This window comes from Lampetra fluviatilis, chromosome 49 (genome assembly GCF_964198595.1).
Source record: "Lampetra fluviatilis chromosome 49, kcLamFluv1.1, whole genome shotgun sequence".
Lineage (NCBI taxonomy): Eukaryota > Metazoa > Chordata > Hyperoartia > Petromyzontiformes > Petromyzontidae > Lampetra > Lampetra fluviatilis.
The window spans coordinates 2269729-2297262 of record NC_136323.1 but is presented as its reverse complement, the minus strand read 5'-3'; the positions used below and the strand labels follow the sequence as shown (position 1 = coordinate 2297262).

General features: G+C 49.7%; 1 protein-coding gene across 4 annotated transcripts; it reads left to right on the top strand.

Annotated features, from left to right (window-relative positions):
• On the top strand, positions 1-27534 carry LOC144948434 (SUN domain-containing ossification factor-like). Of its 4 annotated transcripts, none has more exons than XM_078877899.1 (21): positions 1-225; positions 5300-5390; positions 5889-6049; positions 6902-8301; positions 9236-9351; positions 10318-10385; positions 10740-10847; positions 12503-12608; positions 13479-13499; positions 15181-15236; positions 16381-16469; positions 17169-17234; positions 17327-17395; positions 17911-17983; positions 18683-19804; positions 20703-20790; positions 21923-22027; positions 23317-23459; positions 23953-24038; positions 25380-25411; positions 25585-27534. In XM_078877899.1, the coding sequence occupies exons 1-21, from the start codon at positions 176-178 to the stop codon at positions 26026-26028; spliced, it is 4494 nt and encodes a 1497-aa protein (XP_078734025.1). In that variant the 5' UTR covers positions 1-175; the 3' UTR covers positions 26029-27534. The 4 variants fall into 4 exon arrangements, with proteins under 4 accessions (XP_078734025.1, XP_078734024.1, XP_078734026.1 ...); XM_078877898.1 differs by having other exon boundaries at positions 16366-16469; XM_078877900.1 differs by lacking the exon at positions 13479-13499 and having other exon boundaries at positions 16366-16469.

Below are 27534 nucleotides of genomic sequence, written 5' to 3'. Positions count from 1 at the left end.
AATCCGGGAGATGCTCTCGTCGTGACGTCATCGGCAGGCGTGGCGGATCAGCTGTCCACAGGGTGGAGGCGATGCCTGCGTTGAGCAACATCAGCAGCAGCAGCACCATCAGCACCACCACCATCAGCACCAACCCGCCTCACCATGCCGGCTCTCAGGCGACCTCACCGGCCGGATGATGAGAATTAAAGGCCTCGAGTGCGTCATCTTGGTCGTGTTTCTTTGGTGAGCACAATGCAGTCATATTTACACACACATACACACGCGCGCAGACACCTCGGGCGAAGATAGTCCCCGTGTTGCATTGATGATGATGGTGGTGATGCTGATGATGGTGATGCTGATGATGGTGATGCTGATGATGCTGATGATGGTGTTGTATCTTATGGTGAGCCGTTTGCAGAAATGTTGAATGTTACGATTGCGTGCGGTATCCGTGCTGTTCACATCACGCCGTGTTTAAGGGGCCGGCCATAAATGACGTCACGCACCTAGCGGGGAGGGGGGGTCAGACATTTGTGACGATGCGTGACGAGGGGGGGGGGTGAGAAATGTGACGACACATCAAAATGCGGTACCTTTAAATAAATATAGACAACACGTTCTACTTAATTAAATAGACGTTTTAATAAATGGTTTCTCCTACAACATCAGAGTGCAGCGCCACATTAAATACGCACTATAATGACAATAGCTTAAAGCGACGTGAAGCATGGTTTGTTTTTGGGGGGGGGGGGGGGAGCAGAGCTTTGTGACGTCATATTTGAGGGGGGGTCTGACTTTTTGTGACGCCGTGTGACGAAGAGAGGGGGGGGGTCAAAAATCGTCCAAATCGCGTGACGTCATTTATGGACGGCCCCCCTACCTGCCCACCTCCCACAAGTACTCAATCGTCCCCCTCACCTCAAATTCACGTCCATGCAGTAAATCAATCTTTATTTGACGTGCGAATGTCACCCGCAATCACATCCGCATCGGTGCACATCGCAGCCCCAGGTGCATCTCAAAAGCTAAGCAGCCGTTGAGGCCGGTTAGCACTGGGATGGGGGGAGGCTGCTTTGGAGTGCGGTGTTGCAGGAATGGCCTGTGATGTGGCTAAGAGATAACAGAAGGTGGCAGTACAGCAATGGATTATTGAATCGTAACTCTGGAGATATGAGTGTTAGCCCCAGAGTGAACGTGGATTTCACGAAGCCAAAACACTTCGTAATGGCATTTTACCCAAATGTCTAAACTGAAGTACACTCCTACAGAACAACCTTGACCCTCGTTAAGTGTGGCTTTTCTGGGTAAAGTGCCTTGTTGTATTATTTTAAGGGCCTGCACTGAACCGTGCTGTGAAAACCAACTTTGGTAACCCTGCCTTTCATTTAATTAGTACTCTCCTCTGCATATCCACTGCTGGATGAAGGCCTCTCTCACCACGCCGTGTCACGCATGGGTGTTGTTTGACCGTGCTTCGTCTTGCTGGTCAGAGCCTGTCAGGAGCCCAGCACTGCTTGAGGTGTGGAATCGAGCTCAGCTTAGTGGGTCTCGTAGCGTATCGTGCAAACCCCTGCATCACCACTCCATTCAGATTGAATCCATATGCCCAAGTACCTTTTGTACAATTCCAGATCCGATGCGTCACATACAGCAGCAGTAAGAGTTGGACCTCTTTGATTGTAAACCCTTGTGTCACATGATGCATTACCAGGATGTCGTAGGGCACGTGATTTCCACATCTCCCGAGTGGAACTGGTGGCACGATGTGGCTGCTGGGTTCACTGCGATTGGTGGACACGGTGTCACCACATGAGAAGGGCAGCATTGTTTCAGCTTTGAAACCCCAAAGAGTGGAGGGCCAGGCAGGGATTGCCTCGGCTGTGAGGCTGAATCCACACAGTGGCAATTAGTTGAGTCAATAATCCTGCCATTGGACATACCTGGTGCACGTGCTTCTTTGGTAGCACAGCTATTTGTAGATAAGGACGTTTGGTTTTTTTACCCTTTTAAAAAAGGGAACATACTTAATTTATGTAAAACGTTATTTCCCTGGCATGAGTGCGCATTATATCAAAGTTTAGGGTTTTAAAGAAATATTGAATGTATGTGGTGTGTCTGATTGGAGGGGCTGGTGGCCCAGTGGTTGGGGCACTACACTGACCTTGCGATTGAGTTTGGCTCCCGGCCATTAGTAAATACTGCATCTAAAACATCTTCAGCTCCCCCCCCCCTTCCGCCTTCACCAACCTGTACTAATCAGTACGGTGAAGTATGGTCAAATAATCCCCAGGACGCCCTCATCCAGCAGTGGAATGACAATCGATGTACCGGTGAATGCGATAGATTTCACTCGCAGCGTATAAAGACACCACCAGCATTTTTACGCGAGCGTCATATGTTCCCTCAAAAGCAAACCATTCCCAAGCCGTGGGCAGAAAGAAAGGGCCTGTGTGGTCACACTACATTTGAGCTCGTGAGATCTCATCAAAGACAACCGTGTGTGTGACTGTGTGTGTGTGTTCCTCTGGCCACATCATGACATCCACGTCCTAGGGGCTCAGTGTATACATAGAGCTGTATCTATTTGTCTGAGGGCTCAATAGTAGTAACTGTTGCGTGGCATTCCACCCCCCCCCATGTCAAATTAGTTTTGTTTGCAATAGGGACGCCAGCATACTGTGCAGAGGCATTATTAACATTATTATGGAAAGGGGACCGCTTTTTGACACAGCCTTCACCCTTTGGAAAGGCGGGATGCCTCTCATCCTTTAGGAATACGGGTTCGGAGTGGTGGCACAGTGTTAGTGCGCCGCGCTGAAACCCGGTAACCTCAGTTCAATTCCCAGCCATGGCTAATGTCTATGTTGCAATGTTGTATTCCTGCTCCTTTGCGAATGGTTTGGTGGATGGAAGCGTAAAGCTCCGAATCTGAGTGTGAATGCCACGCGATGGCTTCAGGTGATGCTCAGTAAATTGCTGCTGCTGCTGCTAAACCTCCTATGAATTTGCCACCGCTGCAATGGTTTGCAATGCGCTCTTTGGTTTATAACGCACCCTGCGGTTTACATTGTGCCATTGGTGCCCAGGACACACTCTCTTTGGTTCAGAATGCACTCTGGTTTGCTGGTCGCTTTACGGTTTTGGATTTTGGGCTTGAATTTTTGCCTTTTGTTGAAGGTAGTGACCAGACCTGGCGTGCGATGATGGGGTCGCGCGGAGTTTCGGGCCGGGTCATGTGCCCCATTGTTTTCGGGGGATGGTCCGGCACCGGCCGGCTCAGTGGCGGGATCAACTATGAGATGTCTTCACTGCATGCATTCATCATGAGATAACATTTTTAAGGCCCACTGATCCATCGCTACAAAAGATATTAATGCGCGGTTGCATTGAGTGCCGCCGTTAAGCGCATGTTTCCACGGCGGTCTTTCATCGTACGTGGCCAGCGACGAGGATTGAGTGGATGGCACTTGGCCACGGTTGTTTCATTCGTGAGTGGTTCCGGCACAGGGAGGCGACCGATAAGAACCCTTGCCCCAGAGGTCGGTGCTTGCCGTCCTCTCATCCGCACCTAACAGGATGCTCTGTGTTTGCCCAGTCACTCGAAAGCAATGTCAACCCCCAATCCCAGGCGCAGGCTTACAATGCCCATCAGCTCTTCACAGCAGAGTTTCACTATAGCGTTTTAATGACTGCTTTGTCTTGCCTGAGTGTGTTGCAAGTGCTGTGTGTGCTTTTGGCGAGTAGATTTGTATCAGGAGTCCAGTCTCGGAATGACATCGCTGGGTCACAAGGATTGTTTTCAGGAAGATTCTACATTGAGATGTTTTGGCCAACCAAGCGTCATCAGCCATAAACAATCTTTGCCTAAGCGTACATTTAGTGTAAAAAAAAAATCGGCAAGGATTGATGTACTTACGTAATTTATACTTAATGTTTTCTTTATTTTAGTTTCAAATATTTTGCACTCCTATCGTTTGCCGCTGTGTTTTGGAAATAGGGAAGGAATAAACCTCGCTCATCGCAAGCTAGGACGGACGAACTATCCTCCTCCGAGCCGTTCAGTGGCCGATCTAGCTTCCGCCACCTCCCACGCCCGGGCCCTCTCAACTCCCTCGGTCACACGTGGCACAGTTGGGCAAACAGCCGCTACAAGCGGCCGTGTGTGGCGAGCCACGACGCATTGTGTTACCGTGGCGGGCGCATGTGCGTGCGTTTTACAGGTTCACAGTTGTTTAGTGCCCTGTGCCATCGGCTGTCGAGCTGAAAGTGTCGTGCGCGAAGACCGACCGAGCTCTAGAGCGTGCCGTGGAGTGAAGGGGTTGAGAAGCACTGGCCAAGAGGATCACATAGCTGAAAGGGATGCCACCACTTTAACTAATGAGTATTTGCAAAGTTTAATAACGCTATGCAATTGCATTGGCAATATTGGTAAATGTGCAAAAGCTGTACTACAATGGGGGGCATTAGGTATGACATTTGGATAATTGTGCTCATTGTTCAGGAATAGGCTTCTATTTATACAGTTCCACTTAAGCCTGAAATGAGCACTTGGTAAGGACATCATCTAGGTCGACTTGGCCTGAACTGTGCACTCGGCAAAGAGGTAATTGGTATACGCTTGGTGTCGGAATTATGAAACGATGGGAGCTGAAAGATACACGTGGTGCAAGGTTAAGTCGAGCAATGTCGATCCATGCTGACATGTTAAACCGCGATGCAGGGCTGAGCCACTTTTCATGAACGAAGGGTGACCAGGATGCCCCCGGTGGTTGGCACAGCACACTCGCATCTATGAGCAGCGCTGGTTGGGGGGTAGCTGGATCGCTTAGAGATGGGTAAATGTGATCACTGTTGGTGAGTAATCCTGTATTATTACTTTTCAGTGCCTAATTAGATTACTATTGCTGAGCATGTGCTAGTTTATTTATTTTTTGTCAATCATTTTAGGTTGTTTTCAGCAAAAAATGTAATAATGACAAATGATTTATCCAGAAAAGCCTTGCTGAGCCTTAAGACTATTTTTCAGGAGTCCTGTGTTGGGATATTTGGCCAATACCATAGTTTTAGCGTATTAGTGGAGTGCTGTGTATCTTTGAGAGTAAACCAATGGATCACATATCAGAATCCAAATTGTTGTTCTGGAGAAATCCGATGAGCTATGAAGCTTTTTCACAGATGTCCAATATTTCACTGGCCACTCACATAAGCCACATAAGCCAGGCATTAAACTCCGGTTGCTAGGTTCACAGCACCTGCCCATGAAGCTGTCCACAGATTATTATTATTGCAAAGTCCGTGGTACACTTTTCCGCAGGTACCCGCTGCAGAACGTGTGCTCGCAAGGGGATGAGGACCACCATTTGGGAAGCGTCTTTCTCGAGGCCAGCAGCAACGTCCTCCACACGGTGAGAGAGGGCTCGGCCAAACCCAACAAAAAATAGATTTTTTGACTTCTGTGATATTAGGATTCTACGGAAACATTCCTCGAAATGCCGTACCAAACGAGGAATTATCAAATTATGTTAAATTCTGTGTTCCCCATGCTCAAATTATTGCGGGCAGCAGTTATGAGCCAGCGGTGAAATTCTTACATTCTTGTGATTGGGTCGTTTTCTCTCCGTATCACCTCTGCTTTTGTCTTCCCAAAAAGTGGCACTCATTTCATGTTTGGGATGAACTGACCCCAGCCATGAATTCAATTCCGTTCGCCATGGTGCCACTGTAAGCCATCGGCAAAAATCATCACAACCAAAACATTTGCTGTGCAGTGCCTTGAGATGGATTCTGACATTCTAAACACGCTCATACTTTCTAAGCAAGGGAAATATTCACCGCTTTTCGCAGTCAACAAGTGCACGATTATGGTTTCTGCACGTTCAATTGTCTCTTGTACTCCTTTTCAGGCTTTTACTGCTCAACCGTCAAATCGTGGAGATGATTCCCCATCCAGAAAAGACTCCGAGGGCTCAGCTGCCGAATGGTGGGACGGCACGGCAGCCATCCCTCTGGCTGACGACACGGCACAGAGTTCTGTGTTGGAAATCAGTGCTCCAGTGCACACCAGGTAGGCCTGTCTACAAAGCTGTGCATGAACCTCGTACATCATTGTTTTTGTGACAATGTCAGTTGTGCGACCAGTTCAATGGCTCTCTCTTCAGCAACCCACACTGACCAGCGTGGTGAAGTATGGTGGGACAACCTAGTGACTCGCACGGCGTGAAAAAGCCTGCATCCAGTGGTGCATTGACAAAGCACCCTAAAGGAGATTATTGTGTGGAGGCTCTCGCCACCAATTATCAAGATTCTTAACGAGTTGATTGTGGGGTTAGATCGTTGTGTCGATATAATGTAAATGTTTTGCTCTAAACCCCCCTCCACCATCCAACAGAGCCAATTCAATCAACTTGGTTTGTTTTTTTATTCCAGAAAAAAAAACAGAGAAATGTTGAAAAGCCCAAGGAATATTTGACAATTTTGTCCGAACGTTTTGCAGGAGATTGCAACCAGCATCGTCGTCTGTTAACCAAAGCTCTGCTTTCGCGTGGATGTAATTTTGATTAATATAGAGGGCAGCCTCAAATTTTTGGCAACCACAACTGACTTCCCACAATGCTACTAAGTTTATCAAGCCTAGAGTGATGAGGTTACTTGACTAGGATTGATTGTAAATTTTTGCGCTCACAGTGCTTGTTACCACCAAATCCGACAGCACACAATCCGGGTATTCTTTCTGTGTTAATTTCATCCAGTTGAGAATAAATGTGGAATTTTCATCACTGGCTCAGGGTTGCCAGTAGATATGAGCTCCACCTCAATGTGCTTTTCAGCAGGACCTACTCTGACTTAATTAATGAGGGCAATACCGCCCGGCACGGGACTCACATCACCCACGCCTGCTGTCATTTGTTGAACGCAGCTCGGAGGACGGGAGCATTGGAATCGATTGCGCGTCAGAAGGCCCGCTCGGCAGTCTGCAAGCGGACGAACCTGCGACATCACGCCAAGCTACGGCGAGACGAGGCGACGCCACAATGACGGCCGAGGCATCGTGCAACGGACGAAAAACCCCCCTTAGCGACGCGTCACGGTGGTCCTCCGAACCCAGCGAGGTGCCGCCACCACCTTCCTCGCAGCCACCATGCTCCTCGGAGGTTCTGCCGCTGTCGGACTCGGGGCTCTCGTCGCGTCGAGCGGAGGGCGGCCGCGCTACCACGACGGCCTCCGCTCGCATTGAGGCATCGTTGCGCTCGATTTCCTCGACGGAGGGCAACCCGGCTTCCCCTCGGATGACGGACGCCTGGTTTTATTCCTCGCGGCGTGCGACCGAGCCACTGCCCCCGCTGATGTCCACGCCCTTGAGGCAGCAAACAACGCCATCGGATGAAGCAACGGATGAACTTACGAGTGCACGGGGCACTGAGCTGTCGAGCGAAGAATCGGTCTCACCGGAGGACGATGGGAAATCTCACGGAGAAATAGGAATGCACGTCGATGAGAACGTTGTGGATTTTAATGGATTCCCTCTGGAGGAACTTGCGTTCAAAGATAAAAAAGTGAATCGGGAAGATGTGTTATTAATTGTGCATGGTAATGAGCTGAGTAATGAGCAGATGTCGCAAGTACAAATCGTTCAACCACCACTTCATCAAGAAATGTCGGTCGGAGTACAACACTCTTTTGACGAATCTGCACCTTTGGCTGAGCATTCAACACAGGACGACACGTCACCTTCCCAGAAGCCTTTGCTTTCGGAGGTATTGTCAGTCCCAGAAGTGACGTCACTGCCAGAATGTACACCGTCTGTTGTTAAAGCGGATCAGAAAGATTCAGCAGTGGTGGAAACGTCTTTGGTAACGGCACAGTCCGTTCAGAAAATAACACCCTCGGTGGTGCAAACGGAACAGCAGTTTGCCTCGCAAGAGGTCCTCTTGGAAGCAAAGATGCTTTCTCTCGAGCAGATGATGGTTACAGCCGAAATGGACGCTGAGCAGGATTTACAGGCGACTCGTCTGGACGTTGAACAGGCCCTGGCGACACCGTCCCCGTCTGCAGGAATTCACGCTGGTGACACACTCCCGGCGTCCTCTCTCACCAGCGTCGTCGCCGCCGCCGTCATTACAGATGACCACCCAGGTGAACACAACGAGTCGCTGCTGGAAACCGTGACGCAGGAGTCTGAGAGCTCGTCGAGCAGCGAACCCACGGAGGTGTTGACAGCGGCCGATGGTGAGGAGGGACAGCTGCTCAAGCCTGAGGACATCCCGTCGTTTGACGAGTGGAAAAAGAAGGTTCTGGAAGAAGAGAAGGAAAAGCAAGGTGAGCCGTGTTTTTATTAATCAAAATCGCGTCGTATGTTTATCCAGGATGGAATCGCTGAGTGTCAAGACCTCTTTTCAGGATGTTTATGCTTTGAGTTGTTTGCCAATATATATTTTGAGTGTCTGTGCACATTGGCAAAATCTCGAGATGCAATTCGTTCAATGAACCTTCTCACGGCCAATCCGTCTGTTCTTGGGACCCAGTGATGCCCTCCTGGGGCCGTGAGCGAATATTGGGTTTGTTAATGGGCCACACACACAATGATGTCTGCTGTTATCTCCTGGCTAAATCTGTAAATTAATGTATTAGCGGTACACTGGTGGTGTGCGGTATACAAAAAAGATTATTTTTCGCAATAATTTTTTATTTTTCCACCGATCCGCAACCCAGGTCAGAAAATCTTGCGGGTTGGTGGTGCTGCTGCATCAAAATCAGTTCTCGTGATGTCGAAGCAGTCTTAAGACGAATGTCGGTTCAAAATTTATATTTTAGACTTTTTTATTGGGACAGGTGTGATATGTTGCACCGGTGTACCGCCAAGACGTCCACATGTAAAATATTGCACGAGGAAATAAAACAGGGGTAATGCTCCATAGATTTATTTTTAAAATGTTTAACAAAACATTTCAAGCTGAAATTCTAAAAGTTCACAGAATAAAATTACTCTAAAAGAATTAATATATAATGTTTAGAAAATTATACCTTTCTTGAAAAACATCTCATTTGATTTGAAACATTTAACTTTAAAGATTTCGTTTTGAAATAAATGTATGACCCAGTGAAATTAGAACAATTTCATTTTCTCATGCTCATGGTAGAATTTGCCCTACTAATAATTGAATATCCAGTGATGGTTGTATTTGTTTGGCTTTCTGAGTTGGATTAATTTTCTCGGTTCGTAATCAAATCGTGCCCATGCTGCGTTTTCAAGACCAAGTGCTGCCTGCAATTCCCGTTCTGCTGCCTCCGGTTGCCAAAAAGTCTCTTAACAACTACGCGTCGGTGGAGTGCGGAGCCAAGATCCTGTCTGCCAACCCCGAGGCGCAGGTGAGGGCTGCCCCCCCGAAGGGCACTGGACAACGAGCAGTAGCCAGGAGTCAGGAACGCATCTCCTGGGGTACCGGCCGCTGGGACCTTGAGGCCAGGCGTTGTGGCTCTTCGGAGGCCTTGTGGCGCGTGGGGGGCGTTGTGGGGGCATTGTGGGGGCATTGTGGGGGCATTGTGGGGGCATTGTGGCTCGTAGGGGCGGTGACGTGGCGGCCTGCCCGGCTGTACATTTTTCCGCTCGTTGCAGTGGTCCGCGATCCGATTCCGGCAGGCCACCCTGGTTGATACCACGTGGTATATTCACCGTAACTTGCACGCCATCTGCTTCACAGTGGATGTTAAAGTTGCAAAGACGTCGGTGGATTGTGTGCTAAATTGTCAAATTTTAAGAATGACCTCCAATTTGATTTGGATAACGCACAGCACATCGTTTCCTCCTGGGAAACTACTGCGGGCCCTGCCTGTCAAGCAGCGTTTTTGCAATTGCCCTGCACTATAATAATGTTATGAATGCCAAATATAATTATAATTATGGCTGATTCTGTGTGGACATGGCATGACACAATATAAGGAGGTGTAATGTCTGCTTATTATGTTACTTATATTTACAACCAACTAAGCTAATTATTGTTTAGTAATGTCTGGTGTGATATCCGACGGTCTAGGCAGTATATCCAATCGTGGAGAGCATCCTTGCCTCTGACCATCTATCTTGTCAGTTCACCAGCATTGGTTTTAAGCAAGTCTGACTGCTGATGAGACGCATAATGCTGTATCTGCTTACATTAAACCAAATCTGGCTGAAGAAATCAATCCTCAGAATACCGTGTGGCCAACGGGCTGTGTACAAAAACGACTTTACATTTTTATTTAGAGAGACAGACATGGGAACGAGGTGTACTGTCTGCTCATTTATTTTGCCTTGCCTCTCATTCAAGAGCTGAGTGTGTGTGTGTGTCATTACAGAGCACCTCCACCATACTCATGGAGAACAAAGACTTGTACATGCTGAACCCTTGCAGCGCAAAGATCTGGTATGTTGGACCATGGCAATCGGGATTTATACTCGCACGAGCACCACGCACGGCCTTTGGATGTGACCGCCCACCTGCCCATCCTTCTCTCCCTGCCAGCCAGCGGAGTGGGGGAGACCGTCCCTCATTCAGCAGTGAATTGACAAAGTACTCTTTGGTTTTCATTTTTATTTTATTTTCACCTACGTGACTTTACCGAAAAAGACAAAGAGTATATGGATCCTTGCGGTCAGGAAAACTTCAAATGTAGAATTAATTGAAAAAGTGGTGATTCAAGTGTGTACTAATGGGTCTCCTAATGTTCGATGCGGGAATCTGTGTTTTTCTGTGTGTGTTTGTGTGTGAGCACTGCAGGTTTGTGATAGAGCTTTGTGAGCCTGTGCAGGTGAAACAGATCGACATCGGAAACCTGGAGCTCTTTTCTTCCACCCCTAGGGACTTTGTGGTGTCCATCAGTGACAGGTCAGAATGCACGCGGATCAACTCGTACTGCCGGCACTGATCTGTGTCTAGGGAATAGCAATTAGTGCTGAAAGGCTACGTAAAACGCTTCACACCTGTACAGCCGAAATGTGGCATTGCTTACAGATCTGCCAGTATATTGTGTTTTTGTTCTACTATCGTGTTTTTGTATTGTTTGTTGTAACGTTCTTACCCACCCCTACTGGACATCCGTGAAAAAGAGCTTTATAGCTCATCGGATTCCTCCAGTTTAAATCAATATTCTGAATCTGATATGAGTAGGCCATTTCCTCTGTGACAGGGAGTCGAAGCGACTCCCTGCTCAAGTGAGCATTGAGGCGATGCTCATCTCCAGCCGACAGCCTTGAGCCGGTTTTGGGGAATTTTTCTCATTCCTATAGCAGGGGAGAATGTCCATCTCCAAAGGACAACCATTTCACACGTCCACAGGGTGACACGCATTTTATCGACCCTGGAGGGATGATGAGCCGCTCGCCAAACTCGTGGAAACCACCCCCGGGGGTCAGAGGTTGCAACCGGGTACCCGATACCCGTACCCTACCCGATACCCGGCTACCCGTACCTGGCCAGGTACGGGTAGCCATTTGCGACCCTGGTGCGGCCGGGTACGGGTAGGCCGTGAGTCACTGGTGAGTAACCGTTTGTCACTCATTTCAGGTAGGGTACGGGTACAGGTCGCAAATGGGTACCCGTACCCGTACCCGGCCGGGTACGGGTACGGGTACCCATTTGCGACCCTGGTGCGGCCGGGTACGGTTAAGGAATCAAAACCCGTTTGCGACCTCTGCCGGGGGTCGGCCACGGCAGTCTGCCTCCGCACTCCTGCCTTAATTTTCCGCACTTCCCTTTCATGGTCTCTCTGGGACTCCTACCTTGCCGCAACATTCCTCTAGCATCAATCTCAGACACCTGTAGTCGAAGACACGCAATTCATTTCGATTTAAAGCTTTCGTGACTGCAGGGATTCATCTTCTTGGTTCTTTCGGTAAAGTCACGTAGAAGGGAAATAATAAAATAATAAAAATAAAACATAATAAAATTATTTTATTATGTTTTATTTTTATTCTTTCATTATGGAGCTTCTTCTTTTGTATGGATTAAGAGCAGCGGATTTAAGATGTAATTTTTAGATGTTGTTATCCACTCGATTGTCTGTTCAGACTCGGAGTGGATCTCGTCCGTTCCTCCTTTAAAGGAGTGAGGACAGCAGTGGCGGGGTGTTTACGATGGCGGTTGATGGTTGGGGGATTGGTGGCAGCACTCACAGGCCGCCGAATCTTTGACGTGCCATTTGTGCATCAGGTGGCCGCATCGGCCACATGTCCTGGTCCCGATTCGGTTGATGGTCGACCATTGGCGGCGTGGAAGGTTGAAACCGGGAGGTTTGACGGTAGGGGTACTGTACGAGATGTTTATTTTTGTCGTAGGCCGTGGTCCAGACTTGCTGCCATCTCTCGCCTTCATTTGTATTTGTGGCGTGGAGTGAGGCTGCCGCTGCTGCTGTGATCCAAAAGGGGCAGCGTGATTTTAGGCAAACAAGTGGCTGATTTAACATTCAGCACTGATCCAATATGACCACACTCCACGTCGAGATATCGACAACAAATAATACCCCATCTTGTCCACCTCACCAGGTATCCCATCAGGGAATGGGTAAAGGTGGGAACCCTGCATGCTCGAGATGAGAGGATTATCCAGAGCTTCCCTCTGCATCAGAAGATGTATGCGATGTTTCTCAAGGTGAGCCGGCGCATTCAAGCACTGTGGTTGAATTGGACCTGCCGACATTTAACTTATCGTCTGATTGTATAAGAACGCTTGCACACGGCCGCACTGTGTTATCACCTTTCCATGTAATGATATATCAATTCTGCAATTGAAGTCAATTATTATATTCGCGTAAATTCATCTGATTGTGAGGGTAAAAACCAAGTTTAAAAATGTTAAATTATATCGACACAAGTTTTCACTGCATCCGAAATGCAATTATTTAAACAATAGATAAAGGAGGTACATTTTCATCCTGTTTGCGAGTCGGGTTAGTTTTTTATTGTAAAGACGTATGCACAATATTGTCCGTCGTGTTTTTAGATCAAATAATGCTCACTTATACAGACAGAAGATTTAATCAGAGCCCCGGTCGCTGTGGCTGTGACACAGAAGCGTGTCTGGGATTGGCCTCCGGGAACTTTGAAGCCCCCCCCCACCCCCCGTCGTTCCGAGGCAGCGTGCTGGCGACTTTGATCCCTTCGCGCGACGCACCCTGCGGAAAAATGACCTTAACATGTGGAGACTTGGCCAGTCGGTTGACAGTTTTCCCGCTAAGCTCATCAGAAGTCAAAGGCGCACCGCTTAAACCGGTTGGTTGTCTTGGCCATGGTGTGGCTTTTTATCCCTGCGATGGCGACGCAGCTTAAGGTGGCTTTTGTCCCAGGTCGCCCCTGCCCAGGTCGCCGGTAGCGCGTAGCCGTAATCTTCAATGGCCGTGCAATCGCAGCCGGTTAAAGGGCGGTGCTGTTGTGCACCCGAGGAGATGATGCTGAATGAATGATGCAACTTGTATGTTGCATCTCCACCGCTGATTGTTCTCCCTTTCCTGTCGGCATCCAGATGTTCACCAAGTATGTAAAGGTTAGGAAATGTGCCCCCTCTGCCTTGCTGTGTGTGCTGTGTCCCTGCTGATGCCTTTTCCTCATTCTCGTGCATGCGTGCCCGCTAAGCCACCGCTTCGGCTGGCACGCTTACGTTTGCGGTGTGGGGTCAAGGGTTGAAATGGTCAAGTCGCCACTTTGGTTGAATGGAACTTTCCACAGAACAAATGGTGAAAGGTTGCCACGCAGCCACGCAGACTCATGCTAAATTACTGCCGTGCGGTATTTGAAGTGGTCCATTAAGAATAGTAACTTAACGTTTTCTAAATCTTGCACATTATTGTTATTACACTTGTTTATCTAGGGAAAGTCTCAATGAGTTTCAAGACTCTTTTTGAGGAATGGTCCTGCGAAGCCTTTGAAGTAGGGGGTGACGATTACGATGCGTTTCCCCATTGGGTAATTTTGGGAACAATTTCTCCTATTTTTGACCGTGATGCCGGCACACGAATGGTCTAACTCTTCTTTGAACGAAGTCACAGGATTATTTTTCACGTCCAACGAAGCAGACGGCACGCGTCTCATGGTTAAATACACCCGCAGTATTGACCAGGCCTGCCGGAATCCAAAAAGTGTGTTACCTGCAAAACGAGCGGCGAGCTGCACGACCGATTAGCTGCATTGTCGCCCTCATTAACTCCTCCCTGCTTGGCCGGTTCATTAACAACGGGACAGCGGCTTGCCCTTTCACAGTTCGAGACGCCCTTCTTAGCGCGTTTATGCGCCCACTCTCGATTCACTAACACGTTGTGCTCCCCGACCCGCAATATGAAATACTAACAGAAAACTGCTAATGCGCAACACATCATGGGACCTCCTTTGCCAGTACCAATATATGAGAATAGGTTTTCTCCTTTTTTCTGGCAACAAAACAGGTGTTAAGATGTTAAAACACCAAACTGAAACCTTTTACAAGGAATCACGTCTGCATTAACCACAATACTTGTGGTCAGAATGCAAACAAACAAAAAGCATACTCTGATAATATGTGCATTGTCTTTGAAACTGATTGGTCCACACCAGAGACAGCTTTCTTTGGAGCCTTGTCTCAAAACGGTGTTCGATCAGAGGACGCCAAAAGGCGTACAGCACAAAGACAAGCACTTTCAGAGTAATGAGAGCTCGGGGTGAGCAGCTACATCATGGGACCTCCTATGATAATAGGTTTTCCCCTTTTTCTGGCAACAAAATGCGCAACACGTTATTTAGGGTCTGGTCTATGGAAGGACCTCTTGTCAATTGGGATGTTTCGATTTTGATTTCCCTAAAATAGGGGGAGTGGTGTCACCTGCGGATAGGGCACTTTGATTTGGTCCTTTTGATTACAGACCAAGGTTCAACATCAATGGAGAAATGATGTCTGAAATGGGCCCGGGCTCCCCTTTGATAACCGTATTGACCAGCGTAGGGAAGTATGGTCAAACAACCCCCATCACCGACACGGTGTAGAGGGAGGCCTTCATCCAGCAGTGGATTGACAAGCTGACAACTATAAGTGTGTGAATTTTTATAAATTTTCGGGCTTAATTTGCCGCTCATGTTTTATATTTTTCTTTTTATTACACTAGATATTAAGTTTAGATTTGTATGATGAATACAAATTTACGTAGTTTTTACTGCGTGTAGCAGTGGCGATGTGCGGTTACTTGTGTTCGTTTCAGGTTGAGCTGGTTTCCCATCACGGATCTGAACACTTCTGTCCAATCAGCCTCATAAGGTAACTCGAGCAAGAGCGTTCTTGTGCAACGCAGCACTTTTGCATTTTTCTCCACGTGGTCGTCGTGCAGACTCCTGCAAGTCCTTTGGTTAAACAGAACGCTCTTGTTGCATTTCCCAATCCGGCAGGGTGGTGGCACTGTGGCAGAGCGCCACTCGCAGTCGGAATGTTTTCCGTTCCGACTCGGGTGTGTGATGGCGATTGTCTAGTTCAGAGGCATGGGTTGGTGTGTCACACTGATTTTACCGGTAGGAACCCACTGGTTCCACCAGCCCACAGGGGGTTATTGTGCCCGTCCGTCGTGCAGGGAGGGGCTGGGTGGGGAAGGAGGGGCTGGGTGGGGAGGGAGGGGAGGGTGGGGAGGGTGGGGCTGGGTGGGGAGGGTGGGGCTGGGTGGGGAGGGGAGGGTGGGGAGGGGCTGGGTGGGTAGGGTGGGGAGGGGCTGGGTGGGGAGGGGCTGGGTGGGGAGGGTGGGGCTGGGTGGGAGGTGGCAGGGGTGGGGCTGGGTGGGGAGTTTGGGGAGGGGCTGGGTGGGGAGGGAGGGGTGGGGCTGGGTGGGGAGGGGCTGGTCACCCCGTGGTGCCCTTATAAAACTCAACGTTTAACCTACTCACGCCGGCTTGTGCCCGCCCTCACAGTCGGGCATATTTGCGGAATACACCACGCCGCCGTTGACCCTGGCCATTGACCGAGCAACCCAACGTTCCTACCAGCTCCCTCCGCAGGAATGTGTTGTGAGACTCCCTATGGAGAGCAACGCGAGAACAGAATTATCTTGACGTAACACTCATTGTAGTCGAGATAGAATTAGGGAGCATTAAAAGATGGAAAACACAATAATCATAGAGACAATTTGATCACCTCAGCCATCGCCTCGCACTGCTGCGTGCACCTCGTGGAGTTTATTGAGCTCCAATCCACCTCGTGAAGGCGCCCGCAGCCGTTCGTGGCGAAAGCCCGACAAAAGAATTGCTCAACGTGCAGCCCAACTCGGGGGGAACAAAGAAAAAAAAACGCGCTAGGATCGTGCAGACGGTGTGTGGCCCGTGCCCCCCTCGCCGCCGCTGCCGCCGTCCGCCGCGTTACACTTGCGTGGACCTGTCCGTCGTCGCTCCCTCCGTGCTCCCAGGGTGCTCGGCATCAGCATGGTGGAGGAGTACGACGAGATTGACGACGTCGACGAGACTCGCCGCTTGGGGCGCGCGTCCGACGAACTGCACGACGAGGACCGTGGTGAGGGCTCCTAATCCCCCCCCCTAAATCCCCTCCCCCCAATTCCCCCCCCCCCCCCCCAATTCTCCCCCCCCTTGTCCTCGCCACTTGCCATGGGGAGTCGAAGTTCACGGAACGTTGGGACCCAAGTTCGGCATTCATCCTCCCTCATGTGGGGCGGTGACGCGGCCCGACAGTGACGCACTCGGCGCCTGTTACGAATGTTTTCACTGTTCGAAACCGACGGGCCGCCCTGCTTAATACTGACCATCAAGTACCGTGCGCTGCCCGCGTCGCTCGCGGTCGACGTTAAGATCTCGTGACGTCATTTGAAGAAGAGCAGACCGTCGCGTAGCCAGCATCGTGGGGTCCAATTTTTTTGCCAAATTTGAAAAATTCCACCGCAAATTATTTTATTAGGATTGCACGAAACGATTGCTGCCCCCCCCCCCTTCTCATACTTTGCAGAACTTTACAGAACCCTCCTCAAAAGAGTCTTGAGACTCGGTGAAGAAATAAATTGGCCCCGTTATTAAATTGAGAAAACTCTCATCATTTGTGAAAGCACCTGCGATTAGCACGGTTGGCTACATATGGTGCGAAAGAAGTTCAACATACATACACACGATCTCAAACATGTAAACTCTTCAACTGTAAACGATGAGCATCCTTAAGTGAAAACTAATGTTTGTGTCTGTTGTCGCCCCAACGCACTGTCAGATATCGCCATTGGGTTGGGAAATCCCAACGAGAACTCTTCAGACAACCTGCTGGGGTCTGCCACGAGTGAGTTGACTTGCACCAGCACGTCGCCCACCACTCTGCTGTGACTGTGGTGTGCGTGACCCTGACTCATTCGCGATGCGTTGCACCCTTAGGTGCCATTCTGAGCATGGTGAACATGGCAGCCAAGGTGCTCGGAGGCAACAAGGGGGACAAGGAAGGCCGTAAGGTTCACATTTTCACGGACAGAAATTTTGTCGGTTTATCATTTTATTGGCCAACGACAAGAGAGTCTGTCTAAACATAATGCTACAGTTTAGACCTTCAATTTTCCACATTCAGTACAAAACTCTAGAATTGTATAAATACCTCACTCTTTATACCCGGCAATCCAGCAGCATTTATACAATTAGTGACACTGCTGATGAGACTTTACCGAAAGAACCAAGAATATGAATCCATGCAGTCACGAAAGCTTTAAATCTAAATTTATGAGACCCAAAAAGTCAACCTTTTCCAGATGTTAGCCGCTTAAATAAATGCACCTGCATATATTTGGTCTGGAAGGGCCCATGAGCTGACGGACAAAACTTCATCACTTACATTTTACTCGGAGATACAGACTCTGATACATGTATTAGCCCAAAGTCCTGCATTGTCGTGCGTGTATTTAATCTTTAGCATTGGGGTGCTTGAGAAGCTGCCTGAACCATCGCTGTGCTTGCTGTTCTGCTTGCAGCTGGAGTGGCTCTTCGAGATCAGCATGCGGTGCGGGAGAATGCCTCTGGGGAGCCGGAGACAGCTGTGAATGGGTACGACGCCATCCCATCTTGCGTGGGGACACCCATTCCAATTTGGAGTGGCTCCACAGGTTCACATCGGCTCTCTCAAACTCCCAATCGTTATGCGTGTCGCATCGACTGCCCTTAGTCTTCTTGCATTGCGTACGCGCTTGTTTATAAATGATGAGCCAGTGGTGCGGTGGGTTTGTCTGCTGCGCTCTGCACCCTGTGGATAATACTATAGGAGCAAGAGATACCGGACGCGATTTCAAAGTGGTGCTCACGTTTAACTAACAGGAGTCCGAGTTTATAGTATTCGATTATTTTGTTTAACCAGGCAAGAGCGACTTGGGTCACCAAAATGACAAAAGCAGTAAAACCTAAGTACAGCAATGAACCAAGTATAAATCGTGGCCAAAACAACCGCATTACAGAAGAAATGAAAAACGGTGAAGAAATGTAGTATTAAATAAAGTACATTTTCTTAAGCAAAAGTTTGCTCGGTCATGTTGCGTTGAAAGCTCATAGTTAAATTAGATTACATAAACCTCATTATAGCTTAGGGTGGTTATTATCAGAGTATATAAACAGACAAAACGACAAATTCACGGCCTAAGTGTTATTAACCTTTGTTTCTGATCATCTGTTACATGTTTGATGACATCATTTAGTATTGCACCAAACACAATGGAGTCAAATTGGGCTGTTGCGTCCGTTTTTTTTCTGCAGACCAGACCAAGCCGAACTTCCTGAGGTGCTCAAAGATAAAATCGCAGTCGTTCATGACGAAAGGAGGAGACCCGGGGTCACAACTTTGGATGACCACACACTGACCACCGAGTGGAAGAAAGAACTGACAAAACTCATTCTGCCCAACAAAGGCCCTTTCAGCAAAACCGACAAGGGACAGTGCGGCGATTATTTGGCACAGAGCCATCGGGTAACTTTTCTGGAAGTGGTGTTGAAGAAATGCCCGTGGCACGTTCCCATCGATTACACAGCAAGTGTTAAGTACGAATCATTGCCCGTTAGCTCCCACTTGGTCCTACAAACGCTAGAGTCTCCGACCGCGTCGAATTTACCAGCCAGCGAGTCGGTCGCTACGTTGGCTCATGAATCCGCCACGGTCCTTCTGCCATCTGTCGTTACGGCCGATATTAAAGCCGATGCGAGCATGCCTGCCTCGGATCGCATCAGTCCCGCGCCCTCGGACGCCGTCATTTTCTCCGCGCGCCCATCGACAGAGGAGCCGCTCGCCGCGGATCTCCGCAGCAGCGGCGTTATCTTTGGAAGCCTGATCGGCGACGGCACCGAAACGAGCAGCATCAGCAGCGACGCTCGCCATGAAGAGGAGAACGCATCGCACGTTGCGTGCACGGCCATCGCAGGCCACGCGTCGGAGGGCGACGAGCTTTTCACCGTCGGCGTGGAGCCGTCCGTCACAACGTTCATGGAGGCCGGCGCTCGGCCCGACATTTTACAAACGCACGACGGCAAAGAGGCCACGTCGGTCGCGCCGTCGGCGCAAGCCGTCGACGCGCTCGAGGCTTCGGCGACGATCTCCGACGCGGAGCAACCGCTTGACCGGGACGCCCGCTCGGAGGAAGGAAAACCGAGCGAGGGGGACGCGCGGCCGCCGCCCGCGGCCAGATCCGGCGAGGAGGCCAGGGCGGACGCGGTGCACGCCGACGTTTACCCTGAAGCCAGCGACCTCTCGCCCGCCCCCGCCGGCGCGCTGGCTCTCGGCTCGGCCCAGAAGGAGTCGGTCTTCATGCGTCTCAGCAACCGCATCCGAGCGCTGGAGCTCAACGTGTCCCTGAGCAGTCGCTACCTGGAGGAGGTCAGCCTAAGGTATTGCATTCCTCTTACCTGCAAACCCGATTGCCCTCGGCCCAATTTTAGCCGTGAAAAATCCTAGCATTTTATCCGTGGTCCGAGGCTACGAGTCACATGGAAGCGGTCCCTGTAAGCGCTGAGTTCCCCCGTGACCGTAGTTATTTCGTCCAAATTCCTCATCGCGTACGGGAGGAGTATGCCTGGATAACGAGTTATTTCAGGAAAATATCTAACAAAGTTGATGCGTACGTGAAAAGTTCCTGGTTAAGCAAAAAACGCGTTCAGCGAAAACTATTTACCCACAAATAATGTAACGACAAAGATTGTCGAGATTACGACGTACGCACGCACAGTGAGATGGCGGGACAACTAGCTGAGCATACGCCGCTGCGTTCCTGTGTCATTCCACGTACCGTATCGCTTTTTGCGAGAAGTGTTCCCTCATGGAAGAACCTCGTCATAGCGAAAAACGCGTGATAGTGTGAAAGCGCGTTAAGCGAGGACTTGCCCTAGACAAGTTTTACAGGATTTGCAAATAGCGCCCCCATATTTCCACGGATAAAATTGCCGTCACCGTTTATGAATGGTCATCTTTACCCAGAAAAGCCTCAGTAAGTCAGGGATCCATGTGTTTTTCTCTCTGTCTGCCAATGTAATTCCAGAATTGCATCTCTATGTATTTCTCTGTGCACTTTTCAGCTTGTGTTCCACTTTCTTAGTCGGTGTCCATGTTTATAATCAATGCCATAGCAGACATTGCACACTGATAGAACACTTTATTTAGGCACATTGCTTAAAATAATACAAGTAATTTTTTGCTCGACATCGTTCGGATTAAACCTTTTCGCGGGGTTACTTACTCGTATATTAATTTCCACCAAATGTGCTGTCCTGTGTGCACACACACACACAGGTACAGACGCCAGATGGAGGAGATGCAGAAAACCTTCGACAAAACCATCGCCAAGCTGCTCAACTCCTCCCGCATGGCACAAGAGCAGGTAAAAGAAATGTGTAATTCATGTTATCCACACACAAGTAGTGATCACGAGAGTATTGTGGTGTGTGCGCTGTATAATAAGGCTCGTCACTGTGCGCGATTGTGTGTAGCCGGGTGGGAACTCGCCAGACGAGGGTAGGAGTCACATTAGGAAGTGTGACCAGGGTCACCGCAATGACAAAAGCGATGACGTAAAGACAAAGTGCAATAATGGTGCAAATAGAAATTATAAATTAAAACGACCACGTAGAAGTAGCATTACAGACGAAAGCAAAAATTCTGCACGGACAAAGATGAATTTGAAATGAATGTATGGAATGGAAAGTGTCGCTTGGTCAAATTACAAAAAACATCTTCATGAACATAGTTTTGTTCACGTAAATTCACCGTTTGCAGCTCTTTTGGAAAGTGCACTCCATAGCGTGGGCGAGGGGGGGAGCAGTTGCAAGGTTCTCAGATGCAATATCTCCTTTCAAGGCCTTGATCCAACATGGGATGATGCACTGCCCTGCTGTCCTTCCAAATGGAGACGTCGTCTTCTGACGTGACATCGAAAGTAACATTTGTAGAAAATGTTTAAATAGATAACAACAGCAAGGAGGAAATGTATTAAATTTCGATTTAAAGCTTTCGTGACTGCAGGGATTCATCTTCTTGGTTCTTTTGGTAAAGTCACGTAGAAGGGAAATAATTATTTAAAATGTATTCATTGGTTTACGGTACATTTGTTATCTCTTTGTGAAGTTGGGTACTGCCAAGGTTGGTGGGATACTGCCCGAATTGCGTGTGATAATCGCGGTAGTGGGGAGCGGTAGTGTAGCGGTTAGCGCACAGCACTGCGAACCTGGCGACCCGGATTCGATTTCCGTGCACGCCCACCAACACGGTGACTATTGTCAGAACAAGTCCTGGACTTCTTCTATTCTCGACTCTGCTTCAAATGACTACCTCGTGCGATGTGTAAACGAACATCGCCACTCGGGAGACAAAGGCTGCCATTCGTGGTGCTGGCCACCCGCCCATCTCAAGCGTTGTGCCGACCTTCATCGGTGCTCGCTAACGGCACTTTCGCCAACAGCCTGTTAAAGGCTACATAGAGGGGGGGTGTCTTTGTCTTTGTTGTGATATCACAGGTGGTGCAGCACGAACATCTGATGGGAGAGTTGTTGTCGAGAGTGGAGAATCTGACCTTGGGTCTGGTGGCCGTCACACAAAGTGTGCAGCAGCTGAAGCAAGAGGTCGGTCGATATTCCCATCTGAGCATCGTGCACATTGCCCTCGTCATCCGCCACACGGCTTTCTCACCTTTCATTTAACCATAATATCCATAATATTTATTGTCTGTAAACCCGCTTTTGCTGATAAGCCAAATCACTTGGTATGCAGCAAACCCTTGCCCATCGTGGGGAGTTACATTCTTGAAAATAGTTGCAATCGGCAAATTCACGATTCGCAAATTCAAAGGCAAATAGGAAATTATGGAAGCATTTTGAATGTAAAATATTATCATTATTTTCTGGTGTTAAATATAACCGTACTCGAGTGTTAACTATAACTTGTACAGTAAATGTATTGAATGAAAAAAAGTAAATGTAGTGTACAATACTGTACACGGTTCCATGTACAGTACTGTACACTACTGAAGAAAAAAAATCGTGCAACTGAACCTCCCTGGAGGCTGGGAACACCACGTGACCTGGGAACACCACGTGACCTGGAACCCGCCATGGGCCGCTTGGGAGACAACACGGAGGCCAAGACGGCGCCACGTGTGTGTTCTCTCCGCAGCAGCAGCAGCATCATCGCGAGCAGTGCAGTCACAATGCGTACAGGAATCTCGCGGCCAACCGCGAATGGTCGAGCCGCTACAGGGGGGCGGTGCGATCGCCGATCTGTACCTCCATAGATTTGGTGCAAAGCCGCGAGAGCTAAACCCGCCAGATGGAAAGGTTTGCTTTGTTTGACCACGTGGCTATTTGATTTTGATTGTCTCCGTCAGGTGGTGAATTGTTCAAAGTAAAAATAAAAATTGCCGTTATACCTCGACACGATCTAACTCAAAAGAAACTAATAATTAATGAAGATTGTTATTTTGAAGCACACTTTTTTCCCCCGGGAAAACCTCACTGAGTCTCAAAACTCCTTATCTGGAGAGCCCTGATAGGTTTTCTTGCCATGCGTTTCCCAAGCAAAGTCATTTTTCAAAGTTGGACCGTCACATGGGCGCAAAACCGCCCCAGTCGTCTTCGAATGATATCACGGGAGCTCTAACGTTCGCCGCGAATGAGGCGGCTAGTACACCAGCGGTAAGAATCACGACGGCCTGCCCTCCGCAACGTGTGGCGAACGCACTCCCGCCGGGCCCCACGTCGCACCTCGCTGCCCGAGATGACGTCACAGGATTACTCACGTGTTGCCCATTCAAAATGGCCTCTCTCACCAAACATGGAACGGACTCCCGCGTGCCTTTTTCGCCGCGTACAAAATCATCGGTCGCGGCGGTGCGTGTGTGCGCGTCCCCCCTCAGGTGACCGCCTGTCACCTGTACCTGCTGCTGACAAGCGAGGCGCTGGGGCTGCTGCTGCTGCTCGCGCTCTGCCTGTGGTTCTGCAAGCGAGCGCCGGACAGCGTGCGCGCCGTCGAGTCCCCGCTCGGCGACGTCGCCAGCAGGTGAGGGGCGCCGCCTCTTGTCCGCCCGCCACTCCTCTCCGCGCACACTTCGGCCGTAGCCTTCCAACTGGTTTACCCGTGTGCACGTGTAGGCGTGAAGGGGATTTTGACAATCTACTGCTGGATGAGGCCCTCGCCCACACCGTGCGGGCCGTGAGGGTTAATTGACCATAGTGCGGGTTGGTGAGGGGAGGGAACCAGATCCGGTTTAGGTATAACTCAACTGAAGGTGGTTGCCGTGGCTGCGAATCGAATTCTGGTTGCTGGTTTCAGCTTCAAATGCGCTACTTACTATACCACCACTTCTTACAACGTATCTTACTTGGCGCGGATCTTCATGGGAAGCTGCGAGCTAAAATCCAGGTTGGGGGGTTGACTCAGCCCATCATCCCTCCCAGGGTCGATACAAATGCTTCTACATCCTTGCATGAGTGGGCACTGATGACTTAACAAATGCGATACCCGTTGTGCATGCCACCCACGTGTGTGCCAGCATCATACCGGACACCGGCATGAAGAATTCCTCCTCCAACACCGAGCCTTCCGATGTAACTTCTTCGTCAAGCCAGACCGTCGGAGGTATGGGCTTAGAAACCATTCACTAGATCAATCGCAACGGTGTTTCCCCCGCCTTACAATCGTTTTTTATTTCCTCGATTACCACATTGTAGTATCTGATCAAACAGCTGGACCATTCTAGAATTACTGTCTTTTGTGGGCCAGCGGCTCTTGAGATCAAGATGTCAAATTAGAATTCCAGATTGAGAGAGCCTCCCGAGCCAGTTCCAGAGTTGGTGGACTTTGAGGCGCGTATTTATTAGCCACGACTTGGCTCGGGCTTGAGCCGGCTCTGAGTCTGGTCCCAGCCAGGCTCAGGATTTACGTGGATCTGAGCCTCTGAGCTAGGCCACGGCTGAGCCGCTCGTGCATCTTTAGAAGCAGATGAGCGGCTCAAGCCTGAGCTGAGCCCGAGTGTCAGAAGGCTGAGGCAGAGCCGATCCGTGACGAAGAACACGGGCCCAGGTCACGTCCGTGCTTGTTTTGCACAGCAGAGGGCACTCTTGCTCCTGTTGAATTTTCTGAACCGGTTTTATTTTTCGCCCGTGTGGGCGTGTGTGCTTGTCATGCAGCGTCTCAGTCATTTTAGTTTTAATACTGGTAGGAGCCTCCTGGTTACACCAGCCCACAGGGGATTATTGTGTCCGTCCGTCCGTCGTGCATCCAAAAATGGGAGGGGTGGGGCTGGGTGGAGAGGGGAGGGTGGGGAGGGGCTGGGTTGGGAGGGGAGGGTGGGGAGGGGCTGGGTGGGGAGGGTGGGGCTGGGTGGGGGGTGGGCGGGGTGGGGCTGGGTGGGGAGGGGCTGGTCACCCCGTGGTGCCCTTATAAAACTCAATGTTTAACCTACTCACGCCGGCTTGTGCCCGCCCTCACAGTCGGCCATATTTGCGGAATACACCACGCCGCCGTTGACCCTGGCCATTGACCGAGCATCCCAACGTTACTACCAGCTCCCTCCGCAGGAATGTGTTAGTGTCGTATACAGTTCCTGAAAGTGAGGTATAACATCCTAAAAGTTGTCGTTCTAAACCTGGAATGGTTTATTATCATGCTGTATAAAGTATTATCATTCTTAGGCTACTCTATCTGGCTGTATGTCACAGTGCTTAGAGTGCTTGACTCACAATTTGTAGGTTGCAAGTCAATTTCAAATCCCACGGTCAAGGAGTCATCTGTCATGGAAACTCAAAAGCCCTAGAGAGAAACGAGAGGGCGGAGATGATGAAACTTTTCAAGCCAAGTGCCACCATTTCACAATAACGACATTTCTGATAGCTGCGTCGAGTGAGATGCATTCTTCCGTGTAAGGCACGAATGTCTGAAACGTTTCTGCGTGTTTTGTGACTTCTTTTCTCATTGCAGTTGCTGTAAAATCATCTCCTTCTGGCAAAAAGGTAAATTACTTGCAGTAGTTTGTCTTTGGAACTGTTAAAAATATATCAGTCTGGGAGTCCTACCTACAACAAAGTAATTATATCTCTTATTCCCGCTTAAAATTAATGAGATTTGGCACATTCGGAGTGATTTGATCTGCGAAGGTCTCTCCCGTCCCCTTCCCTGCTGCCAGGCCTGCGGAGGAGCAACACCCGACCGCTCCAAACGGCGCAATTCAGCGCTGACGACTCCTGGCTTCGCCCTCCTGCCACCCCCTTTGCGCACGGCCACTGCCGCCGCCGCCGCCCCCTCAAGCGCCGCCGCCGCCGCCATCCGGTTCAGCGACTCCGAGTCCCCGTCGTCGACTGACGAACCCGACGGCCCAGCCGCCCGGGGTTCGTACTTCTGCGGGACGCGGAACGTGGGCACGTGCGGCGGCTTGTGCGGTGGCGGCGGCGGCGAGAAACGCCCGAGCCGGGCGAATGCGCGGGACCGGCAGGGTTGGCCTCGGCACGGCCGCCCGGCACGGACCGAGCCTTGCGCGACGATCGCCTCGGAGCGCCGCAGCCAGCTGCCGGCTCGCGGTGGAAGCTTTCGTAACATCGCCAAGGCCAATGGCGGCGTCGCGCATGAATGACACCGGCGCAGCTGCCTGGACGCCGCCCGTGCGTTTACACGGCACACCCCAAATGTAACGCATCCTATTCTTTCAGTAACTGTCAGCTCGTCCGATGCACAGTATTAAATATTCATTGGACCGTCGTTTGACACGTGGCACAATTCCTCCTCCAAACACGACAATGCCAGGCCATGCATAACCCTGAGAACAGATGAGACCGTTGCATGCTGCCCCATCCGCCTTACAACTCGTGACTGGCAGCCTCATTATTGTTGTGACGCCGCTGTAGAGAATGCTACTTGCAAACGGTCTGTCCACCTTTTCACGGTGAAGGATTCCTGACGCCGGTTTCATTTTGGACGCATGTGCAGAGCAAATGACGGAGGCTGTGTTTACAACGGCCAAAATGCTCATGACTTTTCCAATAATTACTATCTAGAACGCTGTATGTAGTGCAATTCAAAGTCATTGAGGAAAGTGGAGGAGACACTCTTGTAGGATATCCCTGGTATATACAGCACATGTGTTTATATGTCAATATGCATGGTGCTCAATGTGTGTGTGTGCGCGTATATTAATATTATGTATAGGCATAAGACAGCATATGTATCGATATGTTTGTGGGCATGTATATAGTGTAAACAGGGGAGCAGTGGTGCGGTGGTAAACGCTGCGCAATGAATCCAGTTCGCCGAGTTCGACCCCCGGCCACGGCTAATATCCGTGGCTCGTGATATCCTAACCAGTCCTGCAACTCCACTGAACCAACCTACATTGACCAGCGTGGTGAGGTATGGTCAGAACTCCCATGGCGGACGGCACGGGGAAGTCGCCATGCAGCAGTGGATTGATTGACAATGAGGCTGTTTATTCAAAATACAATTCCACCTGTAAATATACAGGTCTGAATATACGCGTGTGCACTGTATATTGGTCTGGGATGCATATTCATTCGTAAAGTCGCAGAGCTTCCAATCATCAGAACATGAGTTGAATGCCTGACCAGAGTCAGTTCCAGCCAATCATCGTCGATCTTCATCGTTTCTCTGGGGGTCCGATAAAATAATGAGCACGAGCCAGCAAACGAGCGCTCCTCGCCATAGCAATGTGGAGATTTTATAAATCGGTTGCAGACCCCCCCAACAACAAAGTGACACTCGCCAGTGTGGGTAGAGCGTGGGCAGAGCGTGGGTACACAGCACTGCACGGAGGCCCCTATTGGGAGCCCACTCTGAGTACATTGTGAATGACTGTGAATGAAAGTGAATGATGGTGCAGAATGATTTTGGTTTGCTACAAGCGGATAACGCGAACGAGACGCCTGCCACCACCACATTCGGAATATAACAAATACGTTACTGTAGACGTCGCCTATTTGGCCTTTATATCTTGGTTAAGAGTAATGATTTTTATCACCGCAATGTTTCGCTGTAGATTTTAAAATTGTTCAACACATTTCCAGCGCGTTGAACGTAAGTGCAACACGAGCGCACTTGGCTTTGAAGTTCTGCATTAAAATTTTCA